The 24,374-nt window shown below is 41.7% G+C and overlaps 1 protein-coding gene across 1 annotated transcript in view; it reads right to left on the bottom strand.

The window, feature by feature from the left end:
- LOC137049120 (uncharacterized) overlaps positions 1–24,374 on the bottom strand; it is a 134,132-nt gene that overhangs the window by 40,515 nt on the left and 69,243 nt on the right. The window contains 6 exon segments of the mRNA XM_067427504.1: positions 5,698–5,984; positions 21,349–21,552; positions 21,653–21,967; positions 22,311–22,317; positions 22,446–22,786; positions 24,030–24,347. Of these exon segments, the coding sequence (XP_067283605.1) occupies positions 5,698–5,984; positions 21,349–21,552; positions 21,653–21,967; positions 22,311–22,317; positions 22,446–22,786; positions 24,030–24,347 (1,472 nt within the window).

Below are 24,374 nucleotides of genomic sequence, written 5' to 3'. Positions count from 1 at the left end.
GGTTCAAGGGGTACCCATGGGCATGGTCCGAGCCAGAAAAGTCATAACAACGGATGTGCCATTGTCTAGTTGGGCGGGATAGTGAATGAAAGATGGGGCCATCACCTGACCAGTCTTCACATAAACTATCTGAAAATGCTAGCTGTCACTGCATGAAAAGTGGGATTTTCGTCAGTAAGCGGCACTGTAGATTGTCGTGGAAGATCAGGTTTACGACTGTACACGGCAGTTTGCAGGCGACACCGAAAACTGCCGTGAATTGTCAGAAATTGACGTGGGCCTTGCTTGGCAGTTGTCCCCCCTAAGACCCCCCTTCCCTTAACTCCAGGGGAGGCTTTAACATGTAAATGAACATGCTGTGAGCTATACAAATGCAAATCAGGGTAGCAGGAGTTTTAACCCATGTGACATTTAAAAGGTATTAACTTCCTTCTAAGAAAATCTCTTAGATAGATCAGGCTCAGTATAGCCTAATTGTAAAATCTTAAACTTAAGCTTGAATTTATATATTTGATGAAAGTATTCTAGATTATTTATTGTGTGTCATTTGCAATCAGTCCCCGTGAATTCAGTGCGACTCGCAATTTTGACCAATCACCGCAACTTTTACCAATCATTGCGGTCTCCTGCTAATAAGCGGCGTCATACATCAGCAAACTTTATATATCATATATCATTGCCTGTCAAAATTAATGTGTTAAAACACAAATTAATTTTAACGGCACTACATATATATATATATATATATATATATATATATATATATATGTGTGTGTGTATATATATATATATATATATATATATGTGTGTGTGTGTGTGTGTGTGTGTGTGTGTGTGTGTGTGTGTGTGTGTATATATATATATATATATATATATATATATATATATATATATATATATATATATATATATATATATATATATATACACATATATACATACAGGGGTTGACATTAACTTGCTCACCGGCCACCGTGGCTAGTGGTTTTCCAAAGTTACTAGTCACTCAGCATTTTCACTGGCCACAATTTTGCTGTTTGGAAATTACATTGTATATGTTTAAAGTTGACTTTGGCATATAAATTACTTGATTTTGAATCATTTTACTTTATTTAGAAGATTTAAAACCATTTCAAACTTTCAAATGCAGAATGACCCCCCAAATCTTGTATATCAGCTGGGATGTGCAGGTGGGCAAGGGGTGGGCAATATCATAGATTATAATAGAATATAATAGGCTAATATGAGAAAGGTAATATGACAGGCTATGAGTTATTTTAGTTAGGATATATATATATATATATATATATATATATATATATATATATATATATATATATATATATATATATATAATTTAAAAAATACCCTAAGCAAATTACAAAAACAATAGTTATTAAAAATAAAATGAAAATTCCGATACTAATACGACACAATGTAATTTATTGAATGTAATTGTCATTGGATACGACTTTCATCGAAAAGAATCTAACAAAATGTGGGCGTGGTCTGTGTTGTGAAATGAAACCACATAAAAAATTCCCTTAAACTGCGTTTGAAACATACAGCAAAGCAGCGACAGAGGAAAACACAGAGCCTGATATTATGCAAACATTTACTAATAATGTGGAAAGCGTTTTAAATCTGTTCAGTGGAAAATCCGCTGTGACGAATCTGTCCTCGTCTAACATCTGCTGTAAATCCAGGTAAAACTAGCTGCGTGCACGCGCCCGTCCCCAGATAACATGATCCCCAGTTGATCCGTAACACCGGCGGGAAGAAACAGCTGAATGCAATCAGTGGGCTATCTCGTCAGCTTGCTCAGTTTGCTGCCGATTTTAACGAGCAGTTAACTTTAGTAATCTCCAGGTTGCTGTCCATAGACGATAGGTTGCTTGCTTTGGAGTCGAAAAACTGTGTGGAAGATACTAACTTTAAGAAGAGAAGACGAGTGCCTAAGAGAAGACCAGTCCTAAGATTGCGGTAAGACTGTTATCTAAGCTAAAGTAACCCAAAGTAAAGCTTTTTAAGTAGCACAAGCTGAAATTAGCCTTGTTTTATAAAAGTGTTTTCTTTTTCTGGTCATTTTACAGGAAGCAGTACGCCGTCTTCACAACTTCGTCATAACACTCATTTAATTGTTTTCCAGCTGCATGTAAGACATAGAGACAGTACGCAGGAGGTAACGTTACAAACATCCAGTTCTTGCATCGCACGCAGAAGCTGTGAAAAGTTCAGCTCGGAGTCGATTGAGAAGAAAGAGGGTAAGATTTATTAGATTAGATCCGTTTTTGGTCAGTGTGACTATTTTTCAGGTGCATTTTACGCAGTACATCGCGCAATACTGATTGTCTTTATTGTTTGTTTTTACAGCTGCTACAAGCAAGAAAGAGTGTGTTAGCTGAGGATGAGGTGGGCCTTTGGAAGTGCGCTACCATAGACCTGATGTCTGATGAGGAAGACGGCATCGTTCGCGCGGTGTCTGGATGGACTGTTTGACCAGCCAGGAGCTCGCCGAGCTCTGTGCCACGCTGCAGTCGAGATTAGAGGCGATTCCAAAGAACAGGGCAACGCACGACAGACGTCTGAAAAATGGGGTCTTAAAACAGACAGAATGGCGCTAGTTACCTACAGCTCTGAAGCGGAAAACAGAGACTTCATGGTGCTGTAGGATTTTGGGCTTCTCGTGAGCTTCCTATTGTTGTGTGGGCAGATCTCAAACGTTTTGCATTTGGTTGTGTGTTTGTGTTTGTTCTAATAAAGCTCTTTCTTTGAATAAACTGCACGTCCCTGGCATATTTTCCTTTCCTCAATAAATGAATGTCCTTGATGGTTATAATAGCGTAGTCCATAGGATAACAATGACATGAATATAAAACATAATAGCATATCACATGAATATGAATATATACAATTAAAAAATATGCAAATCATAATTTTATATATGTGTGTAAAATTATTATAATTTGGGGGTTTAAATTTATTAATTTATTACCCAGGTTGACCAATAGTAACAGATCTGCCAACCAATCACGAGTGATATTTCTTGTTTCAATGTAGTAGTTTCAACCAATACTGAGTGAGGAAATTCAAGCCATTCCGGCAAGGCGCCGCCCAGAGCTGCTATTCATATGCTAATTAGAGCCATTAGCGCCGGCGCCAGTATGCCGCCGCAAGCTCCACATACGTCATGGTTCGTTTCCGTCAATATGTGGCACAGACGAACGCGACGTTCACAGGCTGTAAACTGACGTTAATTGTCGAAAATCAGGGAGATTTCCGGCCGTTTACGGGGACGAAAATCCCACTTTTCATGCAGTGTGTGTTTCTGACGCGCTCTCCCTTTTCTGAAGGGCATCTTTTGTGTTCAACCACTAGGTTTTAGGGGGTGTTTTTGGTCTAAGTGTGCGCATGCGTTGTAGATTGAGTGGCACACGATGAGTAAAGTGTTTATCCGTTCAGCCGTGTGTGTGTGCTTCATGGTAAATAACTAACTGAACTACTCCGACATAACATCGGCGAGTTTAGTTTACCACCGCCGTCCCCTTTTCTCCCGTGCCTGGTGTACCGCCTATTCCATGGGCAAATTGATGGCTTCACAGTGTATCTCGAGGCCATGAACTATGATGATATATTTGATCAGAGGAAAATCGCTTTGCTTCATCACTGCCTCGGGGCTGAGGGACAGAGAATATATCGTGCTCTCGGGAATGCTGAGACGTATGAGGAAGTGGTCGCTCTTCTCGTAGACCACTTCACGGGCCAACAGCAAGTCATACTCCGCCGATATAAACTACGCAAGCGTCTTCAGCGACTGGGTGAGTCCGTGCAAGATTACGTGACTAATCTGCGCGACATGGCTCGCTCATGCAATTATGGAACACTTCAAGATCAGATTGTTTGTTATCAGTTTATTGAAGGGATACTATGTGACAAGACTCGGGAAAAACTGTTGTTAGAACCTGACGAATTGACATTAAACCAAGCTGTTGTAATTGCACTTCAAGTGGAGGCTGCCCTTTGAATGCTCCACAGTGCTCGCTGACGCGCGCCCCCCTGTGGACATTCCCACGCAACAGCTCCGATCTTCCTGCCATTTAGGCCACAGCCATTTACCCACAGAAAAGACTGAAGATGACAATGCAGGTTTTCCTGTGCAGTTTGCACAGTTGCAGAGACACCAACGCAGTTTGAGCTTTTGTGGCAACTGTGGCTCCAATTCACACAATTCAAGAGCCCAAAATTGCCCTGCACATGGACAGACATGCAGGAAGTGTTTAAAAAAAATTCACTTAGCTAAAGTTTGCCGGTCGGCTCCCGCTACACAAGCAGCACAAAGGAGACCCTCACCTGTCCGTAATGACTACACTGAGATTAGACATGTATCAGCTGGCCAGGCAGCTTTTAGGACATGTGCTGTGCTGCTGGAGGAGGTGAGCCTTCCACTCCTGATGGATGCGGGAGCAGCGGCATCGTTGCTTAATGCCAGTACGTATTGCAAGTTTTTCTCACATCTGCCATTACAGAAGCCCTGCACCTCCCTCTGTGGTTACGACAGCCACAAGATTGTGATGCTTGGCGTTCTCTGGATCTCAGTACGTTACGACTCTAAACATCTGCCATCATTTCCTTTCCACATTACTGAGCTGGGAGCCAACCTTCTGGGACTTGATCTATTTACAAGCTTGGGATTCACACTTCGAGATGAAAAGGGCTCTGATATCCACCATGTTACCTCCACCTGGCAACAGAGATGGCCATCACTGTTCTACGGACTGGGCTGCCTTAAAACATTCACCCATAGGCCTTTAGTTGACCCTGGTGTGCCGCCAGTCATTCAGCCCCTGCGCAGAATTCCCCTAGCTCTGCGGGTGGAAGTTACTACGGAGCTCCAAATAATACTGGACATGGGAATTATTGAGCCAGTCAGTGCATCACCTAGGATTTCTCATTTGGTCATCGCAAAAAAGAAATCGGGAGGAATAAGAGTTTGTGTTGACCTGCGCTCTGTAAATAAGGCGGTTATCCCAGACAAGTACCCCTTACCAACAGCTGAGGAACTGACCGCTTACTTCTATGGTTCGACGGTTTTCTCAAAACTGGACCTTCGCCAAGGTTATCTGCAGGTGCCGCTTCACCCTTCTGTCAGAGACCTCACAGCATTTGTCACACACGCTGGGGTATTTAGATATACTCGTATGGCGTTTGGCCTAAGCTCCGCCCCCAGTTGCTTTCAAAAGGTAATGACCACCATTTTGGCTGGAATTCCCGGAGTTGCAGTATTCTTGGATAATATAGTAGTCCATGCGCCAGATGTCCAGACCCATAACGACCGTCTCAGCAGGGTGGCCAGTGCTCTCATGGCACATAACCTTATGGTGAATGGAGAGAAATGGACTTTTGCAACCTCAGCCATAGACTTTGTGGGGTATCGTCTCACGTCTAGGGGCATTGCCCCTCTTCGGTCAAATATTGAGGCGATGCACAGAATCCCAGAGCCCACCTCCACCTCCCAGGTGGCCTCATTTCTGGGCATGACGGCCTATTACCTTCATTTCCTGTCTCAGTACTCCCAAACCACAGCGCCCCTTCGCCAGTTACTATAGAGAGAAGAGCCATGGAAATGGACAAGTGCGTGCTCCGAGGCCGCTCGAACACTGAAGTCCCAGCTTTACCACACCTCCCGTCCTAGCTCACTTTGATCCCGACAGTCAGCCTATCGTCACCTGTGATGCCTCCACACAGGCACTGGGAGCAGTGCTGTCGCAGATGCAGGAGGGAGTGGAGAGACCTGTAGCATTTACCTCCAGAGCTTTGACCCCCACAGAACAGCACTACTCTGTAGGTGAACGCGAGGCCCTTGCGTGTGTCTGGGCAACTGAAAGATGGCATCTCTTCCTCTATGGTCGGCATTTCACCCTCTCCGCACAGACCATCAGGCTCTGACCACTCTTCTGTCAGCCTCTGGCTCGGGCCATAAACCCCTGCGTTTGCACAGATGGGGTGAGTGTCTAAGACAATATGAATACCAACTCAAGTTCACGCCAGGGAAGGACAATGTGGTCGCTGACCTCTTATCTCGATCAACTGATGCACACACATCAGCAGCCTCACCAGGCAATGATGACATGGAGCCAGACCTCATTCAGATGCTTCACACACCTCTGCAGGAATCAGTTTCCCTGGAGCAGCTGCAGAGGGAGTCCGAGTGTGACCCCACACTGTCAACACTGCGTACATTTATACGATCGGGATGGCCAGCACGGGTGCCCAAGGATCTAAAAACTTTTGCTAATAAGGTACGAAATGAACTGTCTTGTTGGGGCGATGTTTGTGTCTCTAGAGGCCTGTGTACAGTTGTGCCGGGCAGCCTGCGTGCACGCATCTTATCAATGGTGCATGGGGGCATTTGGGTATTGTAAAGCTCAAGCAAAGATGACGGGACCTGGTCTGGTGGCCAGGCATTGATCTCGACATTGAAGGACTTGTCAGAGACTGTGAAACGTGTCTACTTAGTGTAAAAGACTGGACAACCGGTCTCACCCCCTTTGCAGCCTGTTCCGTGGCCATCTCATCCTTGGGAGCACCTTCAACTGGACATTTGTGGGGAAATTCATGGCCATGGCATCCCCCACCATCAGTGCTTTCTGGTGGTTGTGTATGACCTCTATTCTAAATGGCCTGAGGTAATACCAGCCAGGACAGTGACAACACAGACCACCACTCAGATACTGGAGAGTCTATTTGCTCGCTGGGGCATGCCCCTTGCCATCACTACGGACAATGGGCTGCAGTTTACCTCTGCAGATTTCTCCACCTTCCTGTGCAGTAAAGGAATTAAACATTGCCGTGCCGCACTCTACCACCCTCAGGCTAATGGTGGGGTCGAAAGATTCAATCAAAGCCTTAAGAATGGCATTCGTGCACACCAGGCCCAGGGGTATACATTCCAGACAGCACTCAACTTGACACTGATGCATTACAGAGCTAGCCAGCACACCACCACTCAGGCTTCCCCTGCTCTGCTCATGCTTGGCCGAGAGATGGAATTGCCATTGGACTGACTCCGACCACAAGCATTGGTGGCCGTAGCAGCAGGTGGCACCAGGGCGGCAGCCAAAGCTGCCGTAGCTTCAAACCAGAGGCGAACGAAGGCCAACTTTAACAGAAGACATAAGGCTAAACCCAGTAAGATAACAGTTATGGACTGGGTTCGGGTCCAGAGACCCCACCGCTGCAACAAAATGGGATCGTTTTGGTCTAAACCTCTACAGGTGGATCGTCAGTTAGGGCCTGCCACTTTCTTGTTGAGTGATGGTTCTCACTGGCATACAAGCAGACTGTGGAAAGTGCCAACCCCTTTCAACTCAAAGATATGCTCACAGGCAAGGGACCAACACACAGCATGGCTTTTGAACCGGGGCCAGTACAACCATGGACAGGCCGGGTGCAGCAAGGTTCCCATGTCAGGGTAATCCCACAACAATCTCCACCAGCTATGGGGCCTCAACCTTTCCAGTCACTGCTTGATGAGAATCAGGAGGGCCAGGAGGTGCAGTAACCGAGAGCCAGCCAATTCGAGCAAGGGCTCTTCCCGCATACCTAAAGGATTTTATCACTGACTTCAATGCTTAAGTGTTTGGTCCTTTTTCTCTAGCAAAGGCTTGATAGAACACAGTTTAATTAGTTCTTAAGGGGGGGGGGGGATGTGTTGTGTTCGACCACTAGGTTTTAGGGGGTGCTTTTGGTCTAAGTGTGCGCATGCGTTGTAGAGTGAGTGGCGCACGACGAGTAAAGTGTTTATCCGTTCAGCCGTGTGTGTGTGCTTCATGGTAAATAACTAACTGAACTACTCCGACATAACAGCATCATGTCCTCGTGAACCGACAACAATACAGTTTTGGCTTACGTAAATTGAAGGGGGGATCTCAGATCACTTCCCTTGCATGCAAACAGATTTTATGGAGCAATGCTTTTTAATCCCTGAGAGACGCACAGATCTGCTGTCAAGGAGCAATCATCTAGACGGGTAGTGGAAATTAAACATGGAAGAAGACGTACAGATTTGGAGCATATACGGCAGAGCCACGGATCGGTTTGGTTCTCACAACAATGGTCAGTGTCCTCTGATTTTTTCCCTGAAAGACCAGAATGCCCCTGGGGATAGATGCACTGGTACACAAATGGCCTCGCACAATTGTTCCCATGATAGTGTTAATATCCCCAACACTCTACAGAGTACGGGAGGAGGGATTGAAATTTAGCCTGACATGGTCATACACAATTCTAGTCAGAATATGAGTCTGAAACTGCTCCATTGGGCTGTGATTATGGGGCGTGTTTCAACCGAACCAGGAAAGACCTCTATTGGATAGACCTACAACCAATCAGAGCAACGAAGCAACGCATTACGTTAGTTGTCAAATGTCAACAGAACTCAACTGCACTGTGTTGCCAAGTCCGCGTTTTTTCCCGCTGGTTGTTGTCTATGTCCGCGGGTTGAAGCGACTATTATGTGATATACCCATGAGTGCGAATTTTAGCAGGCAACCTTGCCAAAATAACACACATTTTACAATAACAACAAACACTATTTTCTGGAATTTATTGGAAATAGCCCAAAATGTCTGCAGGGCCCTAGAGCACACAAGGCCTGAGTTATAGCTTTCGAAAATGAATTTATGAAAAAACAATCAAAACGTGCCTACTTTATTTATTTATTTATTTATTTATTTTGGGGGGGGGGGATTACAGCTTAGACAACATATACTTACATGTTGTCGGGACATGACCAGAGCAAAGGCAGGAGACACTGATTGCCGTCAATTAGAAGCTTTATTGACTTCAAACTTGCCATAGGAAAACCCAATAACATAAAACAGAGACATTAAAGGTGACCTTCCTCATGGAGGTCCCTCACCAAAACTCTAGTGATGTTAACAGTGACACCAAAGCTCCGAAGCATGTGTCAAAAAAATGAAACTATTTTCTGTGAAGCTTTGTATCGATGCTTGATTCGTTCTATCAAAACCACGTGACCAATGACGTCCGAAGCTTCGTTTCACAAACACCCACGTGACTGATTCAGAAAGGTTTAAAAATGCGCGACACAGGGCGTGCCTGTGAGGTGTATTGCGTTGCATTGAGCGGGTTTTTTGTATTGCGCGAGTTTGTTATGGACCCTGTTGCAAAGAGAGGGCGTTCTGAAATGTGGGAACACTTTCATTTGATTTCGCCCAATAAAGTTGATCATTTATTTGGCTTTTGTTCTGCCGCATATATTTATCTATTTATTTATTTAATCCGCACTAGCCTATGACTTCATACATTAGAGACAAGTATAGGCTTATCCTTCTATAATCATGTGAAAGTGTGTGTGTTTTTCCTTGTGTGCATGCATTTATTTAGCATACTTCCTTTATTCGTGAGTTTTATTTGTTTACAAACAGGAAAAATGTTCACATTCACAATACAAAATCATATCTTTATTGGTTTAAGTTACTAGGAGTATGCAATGGAACAGATTGTGTCATATAATGTCATATATAATATATTGATTAATTTATTAATCAATCCATTAATTCACTTTTTGCTTCTAGATAATGCGTCGGTTGCAAAACATTTAGCGACACAGCGCTTTCCCTCACTTTCACCAGCAGAGGTCCTTGTTGAGCTCTGACTTGAAAAGCTTCGAGTAATGAACCTTTTTCTGATACAACTGTGCTGAAAGCTTCACTGGTTCAGAAAGCTTCACTTCGCCATCACTACAAAACTCACTCAAACAGACAAGATGACTCCTATTATACTCTGGGATTCAACCATTTCACAATAGGGGAATAGACAGGGTATATACATAAACACATAATTACATAAACAAACCATAATATTTGAAAATAAACATCATGTTACATTTACATAAATATTACAAGAAACAAAATACAAAGAATAAACACTACAGTACATTTAACCAAATAAACAAATAAACCAATGAAACAATGACCCCCCTTATCCTACTGGGAAAATAGGCTATGCCTACACTACCCAGAATCCCTTAGAAAGGCATAAAATGAGGAACAGGAAGGCCGTGCTCTCTCTTAAACCCCACCCCCGGAACCATGCTGCAGCCATGAACCCAGAGACCACAGGTAAATTATAATGCTATAAATTCTAAATAAAGGAAATAAAACAAAACTCTTGGTGTTCTTTCTCTAATCTAATGTGCACCTTTAGACCAGAAAAACAACCACAAATCATATTTAAACAAACATATTTAAACAAACATTAACATTTATACAAGTAATATAACCAAACAAACACAGGGCCTATACAGAAATTAGGGGTTACTTATGACATCCTCACACATGTTTATGACTTTTAGCAGTGTTCTATGTAACTCCAAAGGGTTTCCTGTAAAATGACACTAAAATTTTGAACTTAAACCACTTGATGTGTGTATGGGAAGCTTTTCAATTTGGGTAGGTCAAATCCAGAAGGAAATCCCAAAAAATGGTCCTAGAGTTTAAGCGGTTAAAAGAATCAGAAGAAGCAGCGAGAACCTCCAACCAGCCTGACACCTGATGGAATCCAGATCATTTAAATTATTTAAAAAAAAGAAAGATATAAACTTGTTCACAATGCATACATTTTTTTATTGATTCTTATTATCACATTTAATTTGTACAAGAAACACCATATGTTGTATATTAAAAAACAACTAAAATGTACAATTTGAAAAAGTGAAGATAATTTTTATTGGCATACACTTTTGAGATAAAGAGAAACAGCAGTGAATGAGCAGTGAATTTAAACTTGAACAGATGTGATTTGAGAGTAGTACGATTTAGTTTGGGGAAATATTCAGCAAAGATGAATTCAATTGTTTAATAACAGTAAAGTAATTGAGAACAATACAAAATATTTCTGTTTCAAATAAATGCTTTAAAGTCATTTAAATAAATAAAATGTTATTACACAACACAATCTTTTTCAACTGTGCTGAAATGTTTCTTGAGCACCAAATCTAAGATTTCTGGAGGGTCATGTAATAAATCATGCAATAATAGTAACAATTTATATATATATATATATATATATATATATATATATATATATATTCATATATTTTAGATTCATTGCACCAACTGAAATATTTCAGGTCTTTTATTGTTTTAATACTGATGATTTTGGCATACAGCTCATGAAAACCCTGTTTTGGCACTGTGAGCAGGTGCCAGGTCGTGCTGAAAAATTAAATCTTCATCTCCATAAAGCTTTTCAGCAGATGGAAGCATGAAGTGCTCCAAAATCTCCTGATAGCTAGCTGCATTGACCCTGCCCTTGATAAAACACAGTGGACCAACACCAGCAGCTGACATGGCACCCCAGACCATCACTGACTGTGGGTACTTGACACTGGACTTCAGACATTTTGGCATTTTCTTCTCACCAGTCTTCCTCCAGACTCTGGCACCTTGATTTCCGATTGACATCCACAATTTGCTTTCATCCGGAAAAAGTACGTTGGACCACTGAGCAACAGTCCAGTGCCGCTTCTCTGTAGCCCAAAAGTGGCTTGACCTGGGGCATGCGGCACCTGTAGGCCATTTCCTGCACACGCCTGTGCACGGTGGCTCTGGATGTTTCTACTCCAGACTTAGTCCACTGCTTCCGCAGGTCCCCCAAGGTCTGGAATCGGTCCTTCTCCACAATATTCCTCAGGGTCTGGTCACCTCTTCTCGTTGTGCAGCGTTTTTTGCCAAACTTTTTCCTTCCCACAGTCTTCCCACTGAGGTGCCTTGATACAGCACTCTAGGAACAGCCCATTTGTTCAGAAATTTCTTTCTTTGTCTTACCCTCTCGCTCGAGGGTGTCAATGATGGCCTTCTGGACAGGGTCAGGTCGGCAGTCTTACCCATGATTGCGATTTTGAGTAATGAACCAGGCTGGGAGTTTTTAAAAGCCTCAGGAATCTTTTGCAGGTGTTTAGAGATCATTAGTTGATTCAGATAATTAGGTTAATAGCTCGTTTAGAGAAACTTTTCATGATATGCTCATTTTTTGAGATAGGAATTTTGGGTTTTCATGAGCTGTATGCCAAAATGATCAGTATTAAAACAATAAAAGAGCTGAAATATTTCAGTTGGTGTGCAATGAATCTAAAATATATGAAAGTTTCATTTTTATCATTACATTATGGAAAATAGTGAACTTTATAACAATATGCTAATTGTCTGAGAAGGACCTGTGTATAGTTGAAGTTGCAGTGAAATGTTAAAGACGGTTGTGCTGGCGGCTCAAAGGTAAAGAACTCAAAATTTGTCCCTCTCTCAAATTTCTAAGGCTTCATTAAAATGTATCAATCTAGTGAAATAGCACAAAAAAATATGATCAGCAAAAACATCTAGGGGAAAAATTCAAACATTTTAAAAGCAGTGCAATTTTTTTTCTCAGAAATTATAGCTGAATTAGATTTCAATACAAAGTGCAACATAAAACATTGCTGAACTGCAAGCAAAACATACAGTATAGAGGATCTTAAACAGGTAAACAGCAGATCACTTAAAAACTTTGATTTGAGACGGTGAGTGTGGTTTGAGTTACAGAGTTCCCCCCGGTTTTCCTGGATTTTCCTCCACATCGTCATAGTCTGTTATTAGAAAACAAGAGCAAATTCGTGGATCAACTTGCTTTAAAAGGCATTATAACAAACACAATGTTTTCAGTCTGTTTAAATTTACTATTGTGATAACTGAACAAGAGAAATCGATTCTATAAAGCTATTATAAAGAATAATAAACAAGAATGATTCAGTTAAAAAAGGTGTCAGTAACGTACCAAAAGTGTTACTCTTATATTCCCCGACATTCTTCACATCATCATACTCCTCCTCAACACCCTCTGATATAAATGTCTTATTAATTACATGAAAAAAGTCTTCATACTTTAAATGCTACTATAAGATGGAAAAAGAGGGCTAAAAAAACCCTGTTCTAATGTAGAAGAGTAATTTAAAACCCACACCTGCTTTATCACTGGAGAACTGCCGGACGATGACAACATCATCATAGTTTTCTGCCAAGTCCTCTACAACAAAATACAGAAAAATATTGTTGGGGTGTACCGGTACACAAATCTGACATTTCGGTAGATATCTCTCATTTTGAAGTCACGTTTCGTTATGGGTTCGGCACAGCAGAAAATTTAATTTATTAAACAGTGGTTAACTGAACACATCTGTCCTTAAATTAAAGAAATTATGACTAAAAGTGTCTTAAAGATAATGCTGTATATGGAGCACTTACTTGAGCATTAAAGGTTAAAACAGAGGCCAAACTAGTAGCCTAAATGCAGTTACTATTTATTTTGAGATATAATCAACACTCTAAACACATTGTATGGAAACGTAAATTGCACATAAGGCAGTTTTTGCCTCTTTCGAAAGACGTCTTTCAGCCTTTGAAACACTGATTGAGTGATTACACGACATGATACATTTCTGTAATCTGTAATGCATCCTCAACATACTTTCAGATGTTGATTCATGTTTATTCTTTGGATTATTTTCCATGATCACCCTTACTTGTGACATGTCTTGAACTGACGTGCCTATTTTGTGATAAAATACAACAGAATACAATGTTCATGTAATAACATTATCGCTTCATCACAGCGCCTGTTAGTGGGTGGGATATATTAGGCAGCAAGTGAACATTTTGTCCTCAAAGTTGATGTGTTAGAAACAGAAAAAATGGTCATGCATAAGGATTTGAGCGAGTTTGACCAGGGCTAAATTATGATTGCTAGACTACTGGGTCAGAGCATCTCCAAAACTGCAGCTCTTGTGGGGGTTCCCAGTATGCAGTGATCCGTGTCTATCAAAAGTGCTCCAAGGAAGGAACAGTGGTGAACCAGTGGCTCATGGGCAGCTAAGGCTCATTGATGGTGAGCGAAGGCTGGCCTGTGTGGTCCAATCAAACTGTTGACCTATGGTGGTTCTGATAAGAAAGGTGTCAGAATACACAGTGCATCACAGTTTGTTGCGTAGAGCTGATAGCTGCAGACCAGTCAGGGAGCCCATGCTGACCCCTATCCACCGCCGAAAGCGCCAACAGTCCGCAGAAAGCGCCAACCATGTGAGCATCAGAACTGGACCACTGAGCAATGGAATTAGGTGACCTGGTCTGATGAATCGTTTTCTTTTACATCAGGTGGATGGCCGGTTGCGTGTGCGTTTCTTACCTGGGGAACACATGGCACCAGGACCCACTATGGGCAAGCCGGCGGAGGCAGTGTGATGCTCTGGACAATGTTCTGCTGGGAAACCTTGGGTCCTGTCATCCATGTGGATGTTACTTTGACATGTACCACCTACCCAAGCATTGTTGCAGACCATGTACGCCCTTTCATGGAAACATTATTCCCTGGTGGCTGTGACCTTCTTCAGCAAGATAATATGCCGCGTCACAAAGCAAAAATTGTTCAGGAATGGTTTGAGGAACGCAGCAACCAGTTTGAGGTGTTGACTTGGCCTCCAAATTCCCCAGATCTCAGCCCAATCGAGCTTTTGTGGGATGTGCTGAAAAAAACATGCCTGATCCATGGAGGCCTGTGGTGCCTAAAATCTTAGTGCCAGATACCCCAGCACACCTTCAGGGGTCTAGTGGAGTCCATGCCTCGATGAGTCAGGGCTGTTTTGGCAGCAAAAGGGGGGCCAACACAATCACATAATGTTATGCCTGGTTGTATAATAATAATAATAACACACACACATATAGTCACACATATATGCGTTCAGCATTGATTACACCATCCTAATTCTCTGGTTTGATTTGTTGCTTTTCTAAGATAATTTAAGAGGAAAGAGAGAATAAACAGACACAAATTCAAATAGGCAAATAACATTAACTGAATTCCTGAGATCAATTAAAGTCACTGACCTGTTGGGCCTTTAATGGTGGTGACGTCATCATAGTAGTCAGGTGTGACTCCAACTGCAGATTTTGCTGTGAAAAAGAAAACACATACATGCACATTATTCATATACAGTATACATTGTACTTTATTATTACACTCTGCTAAGATTACTTTTTTCTCAATGTTTTTAATTTAACATATGTACATACTTTTTGTATGTAGCAGGTAACATTATAATACATCATTCCTCTAACCTGAAAGAAGCTCATCAGCATCTTCATATCCAGAATGCGGTTTCATAGAAAGGACACTTCCTGTTAGGAACAGAGCAGAACTATCAGACAATCACAAATCGGCCAAAATCCCCACATGCTTTAAATCATATCAGAAAGCGCTTTATTGCAAAGGGTGCTTGCACAGACAAGGGTTTTTTTCTCAGTAAATACATTTCCAGTGCACATGTATACATACTACAACAAGATACATAATAATAATGATACGAATAAAAATATGAAAAGTACAGTATAAGACACCGATTAGGCATATTTACAGATATGAACATATTTTCAGTTAACAGTATTATGGATAATAAATAAAATTGAATCAATGAGATATTTCACTAAAACATTGCTCTTGAGCAAAACATTGGACTTGAGCTTTGGAAACATACCAGGTGCCTACATCTACACATGTGCTTTATATCCCAGTTCAGTTGTGCAGATGGTTCAGTTGTAACACTGTGTTACTTTGTGCCCCTATTAGAACTACACTATTATATTCTCTACTTTATATTAATTCTATTGAGAAACCATGAGGAAAAAAAGGTGACTCAATGTTCAGAAATCTAATTATTTTTTAACTATGCTGTATAGCTGTATTTAGTGATGTGTTTGTTGTCAAACAAAAAAAAGTATATTTTTAATGATTAAAAATGCCATTATTTTATTTAAAATAGTGAATTTGTTGACAAAATATTTTAGTTTGTCTTAGATTTTTTTATTTATTATATCAGATAACATTTCCAAGCTGTCACTTGGTCATGTTACAATGTGCCCTCACATTCTTTTGTGGTAAATCAAGAAAAAGTGTCCACTGAATTAATGGAACAAAGGAACAGCTAGGTTATTAAACCACATAATTGTACCAGATGTGTGCAATTAATGTGGGAAAAAATAAATACTCTGAACCCCAAGTGGATTTACACAAACTGAGGCAAGCGCTAGGTTCTCCCCTAAACATGCTCAATGCTTCCATATCTGGGTATGTATATTATTTTTTGTGTAGACAGTGCCATTCCTGTCAAACGTGTGAGGCGTTCTCTTTCATCATCTTGTGTTCGAGATCCACCTATGGGAAGGGCATCTGTACCTGACCTCTGCCAGACTGATTTCATAAAATAGCGTGTAAGATGCATAATCGCTTTTTAGTGTGTTTATCAACGCTGTTTCCTTCTACACCCTACCCCTAAACCTACCCATCACAAAAAAACTGTGTTCAATGCATGCGAGTGATTCATTTTCGCCGTCATCATCACCCGGGTATATTCGCCAGAAGATGCGAATGAGGACTCACGCTCACAGCGCTCAAATATTGAGTTATCTTTCAAGTCTTGCACTTGAACGGACAAACTCACACAAAAAGTATGTCAACATGTCCATCTTGAAGAGTATCCAAGCAGACATAGTCTGAACATGCCTTAAGAACTTTATACAGTCGAGAAAGACGACTCATATCCCTGCATTAGGTCTTAAAGGGGCAGTAGCCTTAACTGCTGTCTTTTTAATGTCAAATAAAAGATAAGGACATCACTCACTGCTCTTGATTCAATAGCTTTTGTAAGTTCAATAAGGATTGATCTTTAATTTAAACAGTTAAAGGGGGGGTGAAACACTCAGTTTCAGTCAATCTCATGTCAATCTTGAGTACCTATAGAGTAGTATTGCATCCTTCATATCTCCGAAAAGTCTTTAGTTTTATCATATTTATAAAAGAAATATAGGCTGTACCGAGTCTTTCCGGAAAAAACCGAGCGCCTGGAGGCGTATCGTGTGGGCGGAGCTAAAGAATGACAAGCGCGCAAAGCGGTGACGTCCTCAAGCTTGGAGAAACCCATCTATCTCAGCTAATACAGATAATGATCCACAATCAAATCTGAGGGAGAAATAAATTGAACAGGAGAAACGGCAACAGCCGGACGTCCGTCTCTGTGGTATGTAAGTTACTGTATTTAATGGCCTCTCCACATTTCTGTGTGTTTACTCGCAGAGTATGAGGACATGATTCGGTTTATGGACTATTGTATGCGACTAGACCTTAGAAGTAGCAAGCAAAACGGTTTTGCACGTCAGAATACTGTAACGTTATACAGAGAACAACAATGGAGTAACCGTTAGCGTATTTGAATGACGAAGCACGCGATCGTGTCGTTTACTGATGTTTACTCATGCGACGGTAGCCAATAGCAGAGACATTTGAAGCAGTTTAAGTTAACTCACCGTCGAAGCTTTATCGCTGGGACCGCTCCGTCAGAAACACACTTCTTTGGTATGATTTGGTAAAGTCCTGACAGCAGTGGCGTGTAAATCCATTTTGAGACGCAACTGAAACGATGTTGTCAAGCTTCCCGTCATTTCTGCGTTCAAATCGGTTCAAATGCAGCGCTGCCTTCCCGGAATGCTGTGCTGAAGAATTGAAGTCGCTCGACGTCACCCATAGGAATAAAGTGGAGCGCGGCGCCGTTCACGGACGACTGGATCTGCAGCTGAGAGACTGTTTACAGCGTGCTCTAGTCACGCGCGCGCGCACCCTACCGGGAGAAGAGCCCGTACGGCCCATACAAGGACCTTCCGCTCTATTTAACGTCAAATAGACCCATACTCGAAAAAAACTCGCCGAAACTTGTGAGAAACCGGAAGGAGTATTTTTGACACAGAAATACTCCATCAAACGTCCAACATTAGTTTTTGAAACTTTGTCTATGTTTAGGATGGGAATCCAAGTCTTTAACAGTGTAAAAAGCTCAGTATGCATGAAACAGCATTTCACCCCCCCTTTAAATATGCAGTTATTTTACATTTGATTACTTTATTCAATTTCTCTACCTAAAACCTAATGTTCGACCTTCCTGAAAAACCTAAAATCATTGTTCATTTTATCAGTATCTTTGCTCAATAGTATTTATTTGTGCTGCTGCTTGTACTTAAGTTATTTGTTCTTATTTTTATTTTCTTTATTTGTATTAGTCCTCTATTCCCTGAACATAGTAAATACCAAACCGTACTTGTAAAAACCACTGTTCACTCTTTTATCTCTTTGGTTCAGAGTAATTGAACGGCTACAGGATGTCCTGTTAGAACATGACGTCTCACACCAGTCTGTACTTCAAGATGATTTATTTAGCAAATGTTTGTGTATGTGTGTGTTAATATATTTGGGTTTATATCCATTTCTTTATTGTGCCATTTAATATCCTAACTTAAAACTAATAGTTAAGCGATACTAGATCTATCAAGCAGCACTTAACTATTAGTTTAAACCCAAATAAACCCAAATATATTAATACAAACACAATACAATTTATGTTTATGCTATCACGATGCGAGCTTATAGCACTTGGTGTTAACAGCGCATGCGTCTAACTCTGAATAACATGCTCGTATCCTGAGACACTTTCATATCTATACAATACAAGTGCTAGCCTGACAAGCCAGACCCACATCAAGATGTTTGGTCTGGAAACTCACTATTGACAGGGCTCAGTCTGAGGGGCGGGATAAACGGTTGTCTTTCAAACTCTTTCAAGCCTTAAAGTACTGCATAATTAAGGGCGTGGTTACAAGTGGATAGCCATTTATTACGTCTATAGTTATTATAGCGATATATGATATATATATATATAGTTAGCTATAGTTATTATAGCTATATATGATATATATATATATATATATATATAGTTAGCTATAGTTATTATGAGCTGCGTGCACATCCCGCCTTTTTGCCCATTTTCTGTTATCCGGGAGTGACACGCGATGACTCACTCACAAGATGGCTTATCGGAATCCTATGGATGACGTCACGGACACTACGTCCATATTTTTTTACAGTCTATGATTACAACACACACATATAGCCGATCGCGCATCACGCGGAGATCGCGCGTGATGCCAACAGAGTTCTGTCAGAGCAGTGATATTCAGAAGTGTGCTCGCAAGCACCCCTTTTGGGAATTAAATGCGCTCATACAAAACCATTCAGTAGCGCAGAAATGTATCAACACTGATATCCTGTTTACAACTCCGCGAAAAGTTTTGGAGCGGTCCAAATCACGAAAGGAGGTGGGGGAGTTTGTAAGAGTCCATTTATGAAGGGTGGCATTTTTTACAGTACTGCAACCGTGAACCTAAAACCATGATACAAACCGACCCGTGAGCAATCTGTACCGTTACACCCCTAGTGTAAAGTATGCGAGGGGGTGCCACAAAATTTTGAACATTTTCAAAGGGTGCCATGACTGAAAAAAGGTTGGGAAACACTGGTGTAGATCACTACCCAGTCCTACACATAGAACATCTTTTTGCATCTCTGGCTGGTTTTCAATTATTCAGTAAGCTGGACTTTTCAAGCTCTTACTTCTTCGAGATATCCACTCAAAAAGAGCTATTCTGTTTCTTACCTTTTGGGATTGCCCCGGCCCCTGCATTATTTCAGAAAGCAATGGTTCAAATTGTCTTTGGAAGTCTAAATACTCACTGTATCTTGATGACACACTAATAACAGGACGAGATGATGTGTAACACCTTACAAAATTAGTCCAAGTATTCACTACACTGAAGAAATATGGCCTGAAATTGCAGTGTGAAAAATGTGAATTTTTCAGACAATCATTGAAGTGTCTGAGTCATTACATCGGTGTAGCTGGATTACACAAATCACCAGAAAAGATCAACCCCATAATGACAGCACCTGAACCAACCAATGAATGTCATTAACGCTCTTTTCTTGGGATGATCAACAACTATGGCCATTTCATTCCAAATCTGGCATCTGTCTTGAACCCCTCAATGCTCTTTTATGCAAAGAAAAGAAATGGTGCTGGAGCATGGCATGTGAAAAATCTTTTCAGAAAGTCGAGGATCTCCTTACCTCACCAGCTGTATTCACACATTATGATCCTGAAAGAATCCAAAATATTCAAAGATATTTGATATTTTTCTTTGAACAAAGACATTTGTTTTATTGTGTTTCACCCCCCTCTCTCTTATCAGCGGGGCTGTTTGGGATTCCTAAAGACACAGAGATGTTGAGGGCCTGTAGGCCAAATGGTGCCACACCTGTAGTACAGTGGGGGAAGTCTGGTCTGACTGGTCAGTTTGAATGTCTCAGGGTTTCAGTCACATGGTCAAGGGATGTATAAAAGAAGATTGCAACTGTTGCTCTGGGTCTTTTCTCTGGGGGTCTTTTCTCTGGAGGTCTTCTTCCTCTGAGGTCTCTCTTTTCTCTGGGGGTCTCTTTCCTCTGACGCTGTCTTTTTCTCTGGCTGTCTCTTCTAGGGCCTTCTTTGGCTCTTCTCTTTTTCTCTCTCTTTCTATCTTTCTATCTCTCTCTATCTCTCCCTATCTCTCAGGTAACATTCTACACATGCTGGGTACGATTAATGGTATAAGTTTTATCATCTCATTCATCTATTTTGTAACTATTTTAAGTGTAACCATAACCGGATTTTGTCATTAAATTCTTTCAATTATAAATGATTTGCTAACTAGTTTTGGTTTGGTATTGACTTTGAAGTGCTCCCTATTGCAATACAATATAGTCACATTAAAGCAACGCTCTCCCACATATTTTGCTATTGTAACTGCGCTTATTTCCGTCGTTGGTATAAGTTGCACTGGGTGGTTATAGACGAGAAATGTACAGTTTTCTACCATCACGCTGATAACGTTTCTTTAGTCGTTCGGCAACCCTGCAGTCAGAACCACTGTAGGCGATCCACCCTTACAATCCAGATTTACAATTCGTCGCACATGTGATGCATCCCCTTATGGGGTGGGAGTGGGGATATCACGTGTGCCCCGATGAGTAGGAAAAGCCAATTGCTTTTACGTCTCGGACACTCAGTAAAGTGGAACAAAATTATGCTCAGATCGAGCGAGAGGCCCTGAGTATAATTTTTTGAATCCACTCACCCCTTTAATTAAGTGATCAGTCTGTTGATCATGACAAATCAAGCACATTTACTCACCCCTCTGAGTTAAAACACTGTGTTTTTTACTGGCTCTATGATGAATCTCTTCATAAACGACCTCAGTCTTCATACTGTGTCTCCTCTTAGAGAGAGCTGTGAGTGTAGACAGACAAACCTGCTGTCAGTTCACAACACATGACTGATCACACACTGAATAAGACACAATATGACAGTCTCTGGATCTCTCCTACCTCTCCTCATCACTCTGTTCTGCTGAATCAGTATAAGCAGTGGCACTAAGAGCAGTAAGAGCACAACTCCCAGTACAATCACAGGCACGGAGAGAGACGCTGGAGGAGTTTGTGGAGGAGTGACTGATGTTGAGCTGGAGCGCACTGTCTGAGGAACTGGAGGAGAAGCTGATGTTGTGGCAGGAGTAGTGGACACTGACAAATCTGTCAAAACAAACACAACAACACATTGGAAAAAGCTAATTATATTATTAGCACTAAAATGTTGTATATTGACTAATATCAGTCAGTGTGTTGTTGTGACCTGCACAGGTGAGTCCAGCGTGCTCTTTGTGGGAGCAGTCAGTGTGGTTCTTCAGGGAGAGAGGACAGTCCCACAGGTGAATCTCATTCCCTCTGCACTCGACTCTGTTCAGCCACACAACACCTTCACCAGCACCAAAGGCTGAATTCCCATCAGCCCTCAGTGCTGCTCCACAACCCAGCTGCCTGCAGACCACCTGAGCATCGCTGATGTCCCACAGATCATCACAGACTGAGCCCCACACAGCGTTATGATACACCTCCAGCCTCCCAGAGCACCGGCCCGCCCCTCCACTCAGTCTGAGAGGAACATGCTCTAAAATAAACATATAGTAGACAACACATTATTAACACATCAGGCCAACAGAGTTCTGTCAGAACAGTGATATTCAGAAGTGTGTTCGCAAGCACCCCTTTTGGGACTTAAATGCGCTTTCAATGTGCACTTTTGCTGAGCCCGCACTGTTGTAAGCTCCACAGCAAACCTCTTCCCGACAGTCAAAGCGGCATTATGTTACGAAAGTGGAGACGTTTATGAAGACTACAAATGTTTAGGGTGCCATTTGGGACAGGGTCTTGGTTCCCCAGAACAAAATCACATACATTCATCACATATGGCTGTTATGATTTTTATGTTCTTGTACATCAAATTAATTTACCTGAACACTGTCTCTGATGTGGAGATGTGGAGCATGACAAATAGCTTCTAGAGGACTCATGACTCTCCTGTTCTATAATCACAAGTTAATTCAATATTATTTATAAATTTAGTTTATATTCTCAATAATGTTTACTGCTGTATTTTTAGAGATGGAAACTGCAACTGTCTTACCCGAGCAGGTGATTTTGGCCACTTCATCTTCATTACAGTTATTCTGTCCCCAGGGTGAAGATGGACACTGCCACAGATTTGAATCGTGTTGTCGACATTTCACTTTATCCAGCCAGTTAGGAGCTGATTCCAGTCTTGGTACAGAATTGAAAAAAGCACCAGCTCTTCCACAGTTCAGCTCCTGACAGATCAGACTCACAGTGTCTGGTTCCATCTGGTTCCAGCACACATTACCCCAGGATCCATTGTAGAAAACCTCCAGATTCCCTTCACAGCCCTCAGTTAACCTGATCTCTTTAAACTCTAGATGGAATCATGAACGCAACCTCAGCTTTCAATCCAACCCCATTAATTTCAATCACTAACATATGATATAACATTTATACATGGGCTGGACAATGAAACTAAAACACTGGCCAATATAGCTTTGGAGGTTACACGCCCATATATGTATGGTCTGGGGGCCAATATTCACTGGTTTTACATTCCATCCGTAAGAGGAGAATGTGAAGGTTTAAATAGCAGAGCAATAGAACAGCTGTACATAAAATATTGCAATCCACACAACATAATGAGAGACATATCAGAGTTCAAAAGAGGACAAACTGTTGGCTCATTTGTGAATAGAATAACAAATCTTTGTGGTGTATAGAGCGATGGTATCCAGGGTAATGTTGGCATACCACCAGGTAGGACGAACCACATCAAACAGGAGTAACTGCCGATGCAAGAGGAAGCTGTCTGAAAGGGATGTCTAGGTACTAACCCAGATATTTGTCCAAAAAACATAAAACCACAGCTGCCCAACTCACTGCAGATTTCAATGTGCACCTAAAAGACACTTAGACATCTCACTTATGCCAAAGACAAATGCCATTTCATTGGTGCCAACAGTGCAAATATTGGGCTGTGGACAATGTGAAACATGTATTGTTCTCTGTTGAGTCCACCTTTACTGTCTTTCCAACATCCGTGGGCGTTAAGATGTGGATAAGCCCTAAAGAGGCTTTAAATTGGTCAAGATTAAAGCACGAGAGTGGATCAGTAATGGTTTGGGCTCCAATATCATGGCATTCCCTATTGTGCTTGATGGGTAAGTCATTGCCAAGAACTACCAAACTTTTCTGGAGGACCATGTGCACCTATTGGTTCAAACATCGTACCCTAAAGGGGTGCCATGTATCAACATGATAATGCACAAATACATACAGCAAGATTTGTGACAGAATGGTTTGAAGAACATGAAAGTGAAGTTAAACATCGCCCATGGCTTGCAGAGTCACCAGATATCACCAGCCTCACATAGTGACCAACCACTGTTCTGGAAGAATGGCTCAAAATCCCTCTAGCCACCTTGAAGGACTTGTATCTGTCATTCCCAAGACAAATTGATGCTGTATTGGCTGCAAAAGGAGGCCCTACACCATACAAATAATATATTGTGGTCTAAAACCTGGTGTTTCAGCTTCACTGATCTAACCCCTGTAAGTGTAACTGTTAGATTTTCCCACCATATATTTTAAATGACTGAATAATAAACATTTACCTGAGCACACGACTCCTACATCCTCCTTGTGTTGACAGTCATGTTTTCCCCAGCCTGGAGAAGAGCAGTTCCACAGGGACGTCTCATTCCCATCACACTCCACCTCATCCAGCCATATGGGTCCAGAACCAGGACCAAACCAGGCTGGTACCTGCTGGTTACTGAGGGCCACTCCACACTGCAGCTGTCTGCACACCACATGGGCATCTTTAATATCCCAGGAGTCATCACACACTGTCCCCCATGAGCCGCTGTGAAAAACCTCCAGCCTCCCTGCACAGTCTCCCCCAGAACCCACCAGCCTGATGGACCCGTGACCTGATATTCAGAGAGAGAAAAACACAT

Source organism: Pseudorasbora parva, chromosome 20, assembly GCF_024679245.1.
Source record: "Pseudorasbora parva isolate DD20220531a chromosome 20, ASM2467924v1, whole genome shotgun sequence".
Lineage (NCBI taxonomy): Eukaryota > Metazoa > Chordata > Actinopteri > Cypriniformes > Gobionidae > Pseudorasbora > Pseudorasbora parva.
This window is presented reverse-complemented; position numbering and strand designations above follow the sequence as displayed.